General features: G+C 42.2%; 1 protein-coding gene across 1 annotated transcript; it reads left to right on the top strand.

Moving 5' to 3' along the window:
• Positions 1-462: 462 nt before the first annotated feature.
• Positions 463-6365, top strand: LOC104500733 (brachyury protein-like; the record flags this gene model as incomplete). The annotated part of the gene is given in 7 exon segments (XM_010144435.1): positions 463-515; positions 518-652; positions 1392-1453; positions 1541-1602; positions 2530-2706; positions 4101-4233; positions 6098-6365. Coding segments are annotated over 7 exon segments (890 nt in total), but the record flags the coding sequence as incomplete, so codon positions are not given.
• Positions 6366-6791: the final 426 nt, after the last annotated feature.

The following is a 6791-nucleotide window of genomic DNA, read 5'->3' on the forward strand; positions in this document are numbered from 1 at the left end:
CTGGTCCCTGCGGGGCAGCGGGTTCGGCCGAGCCACTGCTCACGCCCGCCTTAACGCTCGTTTGTATATTGTTGTTATCAAACGTGCTGGAGCAGCGTGGATCTCGCCTTCCCCCCCCTCCCGCAGAGCTGGTCCTTCTGACGAGGATGAGTGCCCTGATGTCCTGACTTGCTTTTTTAAAAATGTGTTTCTGATCTTGAATACCTGATAAAGCCAACGGTGTAGTGGATGCATCTTTCTGGCTATTTATCGCCAGCGTGTTTGTGACTGTTCAAGCTGCCCTGTCAAGTAACAGGGATGAGGACAACGAGGCAAGAACTTGGTGTGTCTCACTGCAGTGTTCCTTTCCTTTTCTTCCAGCTTCGGTTTTAGGGTTTATTGGTAGCTGTTGCCTCGTTCTTCTCTGCTGGAAAGATGGATCGTTAGATACTTTAAAACCTGAATGCTTTCTGTGCCTTCCAGCATCTGCCGCCACTGTGTCTGTCACTGCTTACCTGCTCTATCCGTTTGCTCACAGATCATGCTGAACTCTCTGCACAAGTATGAGCCAAGGATTCACATAGTGCGAGTGGGTGGCCCACAGCGGATGATCACCAGCCATTCCTTTCCAGAGACCCAGTTTATAGCTGTGACGGCCTACCAGAACGAGGAGGTATGCACAGCGGGGAAGGAAGGATGCAAGTACCAGGAGGTTTCAAGTGGCAAAGTGCATGTTCCAGAGCAAAATAATGGATCATGCTTCACATTTTTCAGTTTTTTCTGTGCTTTGTTTGAAGCTCCATATAAAAAAATTAATATATGTAAAAGCCCTATGACTGTGTAACAGCACAAAATTCTGATTACTGTTTATCTCAATATGAAAATTCATTGCAGGAGAGTAATTCTTTAAAGATTCTGTTGGGCAAACAGGTGTGGTGAGAAATACAATTGTCATTTTCAGCTGCACAGTGATGTAACTGGACGCGCCATTTCCAAAACCAGCCTTTCTCTGTTAGCCAAAATGCCCATCTATGTTTCATGAATCTGTAAATTACCCACGTTTTTGAGATTTTTTTTTTTAATGCCCCTTCTGCTCTGTCTTGAAATGTGAAGTTTTTTATAACTCTTCAGCGTACCGCCTTTCTAATCTGTTTCCTTAGCTGACCAATAAACCCAGGCAATTCAGTCTCTTAGAATTTGGTGGAGGGACTATTTCCTAGTCCTCTGCTAATACTTCAGACCTTAGGGGTTGTTTAATTGGTGTCCGTAAGTTGATATTACGGGCCTAATCTTATTTCTTCAAAAGTCTGTGATTTCACTAACTTTAATGAATAGTCCTAATTCAAATCCTAATATCTGTACAATAATGAATGATGCTACTTGCAAATAAACATATTTGTTGTTGTTTTTAGATCACAGCTTTAAAAATTAAATACAATCCTTTTGCAAAGGCATTTCTTGATGCAAAAGAAAGGTGAGAGCTCTTACTTCTAAAGTGTGCATTTTTTACATAGCTTTTTAAAGCGTATCCTTAACTAGTACAACATGGTTTCTTTTATAGAAGTGATCACAAAGACATGATGGAGGAAGTGGGAGACAACCAGCAGTCTGGCTATTCGCAGTGTACGTTTCCCTTCATTCTGCATCATGACCATAAATAACTTTGATTTCTTCCAGCTCATCTGATAAGTTAAGCTAAACTTCAAGAGCGATGTTTGTTGGCTGGCTTGTTAGTTCATAGGGAGAATAATATTACCAACCCTTACAACTGTGGTTCATGCAGGTTTATGATTGCATAAACATTATGAACTACGTGTGTGTGGTTAAGATGTCTGTATCGCAGTCGAAATCCTTGAAGAGCCTCTTGCAGTTAACTTCATGTCCAAAAGACAGCCACCTTTGCATACAAGGACAGCAATATTCACATGGGTATGGAGACAAAAGTTTATTTCAAATGACAGCAGAAGATTATTGAAATGGTACTTATCTTTTAAGTACTTTTAGAAAATTAGGGGCATTTGCTTAAAAAGCATTTTCAGGTGAAAAAAAAGATTAGTGTTTTAACGATTTTTAAAAAATGCCCCCATCTGCAACAGCAGGAGTTGCAGTAGGAATTATTTTGTTTCAGTGAAAATAATAAATTTTTAAGATGAGATTTCTTAGTCTGAGAGAGCTCAGACCTTAGCTATAGATTGAGAACCCCCAAGAGCGATTTAGAACTGAAGATTACCCTAACAATCACTGAGCACACACTACCAACATGAGGGAGGGTTTAACCTTTTCGGTGTTTCCTTACTGTGATTGTAATCACATGCTAATTTAAAAAATAACATTGACTTGACATGGGGATTTTTCTAAGGTGGTGTCTAATTTTCTTTCATAATATCATTTAGAAAGTTGTGAGGGTCCAGATTGTTCAGCCATGCTGAAACTGTGTTGCCTTTCTCAAGTGTGCGTTTCCTTACTGATAGATTACGTCTGGTTGCTGCGATTCTTTCCCTGCCTGGCTGTATTACATACCCGTCTTACACACCTCTTGTTTCCCCACAGTAGGTAGCTGGCTTATTCCTGGAACTGGGACTCTGTGCCCACCTGCCAATCCTCACCCTCAGTTCGGAGCCCCCCTGTCGCTCTCCCCTACTCACAGCTGTGAAAGGTACTCATCGCTGAGGAACCACCGTCCTGCCCCCTACCCCAGCCCCTACACCCACAGAAATAACTCGCCAAGTAAGTCTGAGGTTGCAGCTCTTTAAAAAGATGGGAAATAAGCTGAGGGACACAAGTTTTGAGCGGTGGGCATCTTGTGCAACAATACAGATGTTGCGGTGGCTGTTTAGCTCAGTTTAAGCAGAGGGCTTGGGTCCAGCACTGCAAAGAAATAAGGGCAACGAGTCCATGTCCCCAGACTCTTCATGGTGGAAAAACTGAGAGTGTGTGGAACCATCCCCGATAATTGTTTAGATTATATTGTGCTGGCTCTGTCTTGAGCTCTTAAACTCTTTTGTTACAAGTGAACTTAAATTTACTTTGACTTTTGCCTTTTTTTTTAAGGTTAAGTTTGAAAATGGGGATTTTAATTGTTAGTTGTAGGTAATACAATGGAATGCAGAAGTATATGTCTGGTCCTGTTGGCATCACTTCTTATTAACACAGAATAATTGAGAGTCTGATTCTATCAGTTTTACTTGCCTGTTGCTGTAGTTAACCTCAGCTTGTTCTTAATGAATGTGTCACAACTGGATATACAGAAACACTGTGGAAATAGTATGGAGTTGTGTAAACTGAAGAGGTATTTAAAAGTTGTGCTCAGAAATAGCCAAATAAACTAAGGCTTACTGCCTTAAGCCACAGGTACTTTAAAAGAGATAGGAAAGAAGGGAGTTTTTAACTGTGATTTTTAAATTTTTTTTTCTTTCTTTTGACAAAGGCCTGTTAACAATTTTTGCCCTTCAGCCTGTATGGATATTGAAGGTTCCCATAAAAAAAAACCAGACAACCCAAACTAAATATTTTGAATTGTGAAGTACACAGGCTTCTGGAGGCAGCCTGACCAATCTTGTATGTAGCTTTGTAGTTTTGGTCACAACCCAAGCGTCTTAAGCCACAGTCCAGTTGCTCCTGATGGTGCCTAAGGCAGACTTCAGAGCCAGTGGTGGCAGCACAGCTCAAAACTGGGATGTGTTATCCAGTGATATGCTTGTTATTAAGGGACGCCAGATGTTACTGCCAAAATAGATGATGGAGATAGAGAAGGTGCCCTGGAAGAGTGAATGGGATAGTATAAGTAGCAAGGCCACCTCTTCCCACTGGCTGAGGAAGGAAGCATGGGGTGAATTAACAGGTGCTTTGAAGTCAGCTTTTTGGCCATAGATGCTTCACAGAAGTGAGATTTGCAGTTGTAAGTTGATCAAAACAACACATCAGCAGGGCCAAAGTGAGTGAAAGTGCAAGCTTGAGACAACTGGTGGCTGCCTTCATTTTTGTGTGCGTGTGTAATTTTGTTGGGTTTTTTTGCAAGGCAGTGATGGGGGAGGGTGGTTTAAAGCTGTAAGTTACATCTGAATTCAAGATTCCTATTTTGTCTGATTCTCATGTGTTTAAGTGTGTGCTTGTTTTCTCAGCAGCTTATGCCGATAACTCCTCTGCCTGCCTTTCCATGCTGCAGTCTCACGACAACTGGTCTTCTCTAGGAGTTCCCACACACACGGCGATGCTGCCCATGAGTCACAGCACCGGCACAGCTACCAGCTCCAGGTAGGAGTCCATCTGTCAGCAGCCCTCAAATCAATGTATCGATACTTCCTAGGAAGAGAAGGCTGCAAAAGGAGGTAAAGAATCACCAGGAAATTAGAAATCCTTATGACCACATGTGAATCATTAGTTATCTGGGGGCTGAGAGGGCACTGGGAAGGACTATTCACAAGGAAAACAGGTTGAAAAAACAGAGAAAACAGATTTAAAAATAGATTTTTAAAAATGTTTTGGTTTTGGAAATGTAGATACTTGTGACAGCAATGTTTGACAGATTAAGGATTGCAAATCAATACGGCAAACACCTATTGAATTTGAGGATGCTCTTTCAAGTTGCATCTCTTTTAATCAATATGGTGTTTAAAAAGTTTATTTTTGATCTGTTGTTACATTTTAGCCAGTCACTGATTTCCCAGCTGTCACAAACACTTGTTCTGCCTCAAATGAAGGAGCAGTGAGCTGCAGTGTGGAGAAGGAGCAAGTGGTTGGGGCAGTAATTCTTTACTTGACCATTGCCATGCTAGCCATCATAGCATAGGATTTCACAAGGAGAATTTGCTGTTTTCTGATCATATAAATATATCTTTTCTCCTCTTTGTACTTATTACCTTAAACTTTTGGATCCTTTAGCAGAGATCTGGCTTACAGTCAGCCCCTTGGAGAGAAACTTGAAAATGCAAAGAGATACAGATAAGGTGGTAAAATCTTTCCTATTAACCACGGAGTGCTGGGGTTTGGTCACCGTTCTCAGCAGTTCAGACCTACCACTCCGTTTGTGGAAGGCATTTTTATTTGAACCATGCACATGGAAAGGTAGCTGTTAATCAGAGTGTATACCTGGTATAAGACAACTGTATTACTGAGCATAAGTTCTAGCCCCGAATATATGTTCATCAGGTGTACAGGTCCTCCTAGCACTTCTTCCTATGTCTGACTCCCAGGGTACATATTTTGAAAGATACAAAGTCTGCTGAGTTTCAGTTGCTGTACTGAGTTATCCAGTAGGTAAAACTCATAGAACTGGAACTGTGCGACTTCAGGGAAAGCACTTTTGTCACCCCTTTTGTCTAAACTCCTACCTGTAAAGTAAGAATAATAACTTGTTAAACTGCTTGGGATCAATAGGTAGAAAGTGCTGTATGGTACTATAGAAGAGGACTGAACTTTTTCTCATAACGTTTCTCTTGAATCACCTTGTTTCTTTTAATCCATATATGTGTGTTTACACATATGTATATGCACACGCACATACTCAGAGGAGAGAGCGTGGGGAGGCTGTAGTGTCCTGACAAGGCACTTTTTCCTTTTTCCTTTCAAGCAGCTATGTCTGTGCCATCTGCAGCCGTCAATGTGGCTCTTCCCCTCCTAACATGAGATGATGAACAAGGAGGACTGAATTGCTGTCTGGAGGCATCAGTCCCTCTGACTACAAAGGCACGCAGGGCAGATTAGGGTTCCAACGGTCTTGAGGCAATGGATTCAAACCTGTCTGGGTCCAACAGCTGCTGTGTCCAGCCACCTCTGCCATATGGCTTTCCTCTGGATATGGCATGGTTCAGGGATTAGCTCTCAAACCTCTGCATTTTTCAGCCAGCTTGTTCTTTCCTCAGCTTGGCTTAAAATTTGCTAATACACCTAGGGCTGGGATCAGCTGCTGGAAAACAGAGGGGTTAGATTTATTGGTGGGGTGCTGTGAACACGAATCCTGCAGCTCCTTCCTACCTTGCAGTGGCTGGGAACTTCCTAAAGAAACTCCCTGTCTCCAGCAAACAGACCCAGCTTGCAAGCTGTGTTGAGTTCCGTGCAGCTGTCAGCGAGCACTGGAGTCACTAATAACTTATTTTATTTATCACTTTCCCTCTTTCAGTCAATATCCTAACTTATGGTCTGTGAGTAACGGCAGCATCATACCGGTGTCTCAGTCAAGCGGGATGTCCAATGGCCTGAGCTCCCAGTTTTTACGTGGCTCTCCAGCGCACTACACAGCCCTTCCACACCAGGTCACTGCTGCCTCCTCCCCCTCCCCACTGTACGACGGAGGGGCACCCACGGACCTGCCCGACAGCCAGTATGATGCCTCCTCACATGCCAGGCTAGCATCCACGTGGACGCCTGTGACCCCACCTTCCATGTAAACCCAGAGCTTTTCCTATATGACAGACTTTTTAGCTACTGAAATACTTTAAATGCTTAATCCTCGAGGAAGAGACAAAGGAGACATGAAGTTAATTACAGACAAAGCATCTGCACTGCTTTGGGTAGAGCATCTACATTATACCTCTTATAGTGAACAGTGCATCTTTGACTTCATGTGGAGTTTACAAATCTGGTGAGAGTGCAATTCTGAGAGCAGATTCACTGCTTTTAGTATTTTTCCTTTTTTTTTTTTAAGTTTGATAGACCCAAGTTTTAAGATTTTTTACTTAGATTCCAAATTTCTCAGTGTTCTGATATGTTTGGACCTGAAGTTTGGCGTCGTTCTTGAGTACGTTACTCCTAACTGTTTTTCAGTTAATTTTTTTTAATGGCAAACTTAGTTATAGTCATGAGAAGACTTTTAT

This window comes from Buceros rhinoceros, unplaced genomic scaffold (assembly GCF_000710305.1).
Source record: "Buceros rhinoceros silvestris isolate BGI_N320 unplaced genomic scaffold, ASM71030v1 scaffold5011, whole genome shotgun sequence".
Taxonomy (NCBI): Eukaryota; Metazoa; Chordata; class Aves; order Bucerotiformes; family Bucerotidae; genus Buceros; species Buceros rhinoceros.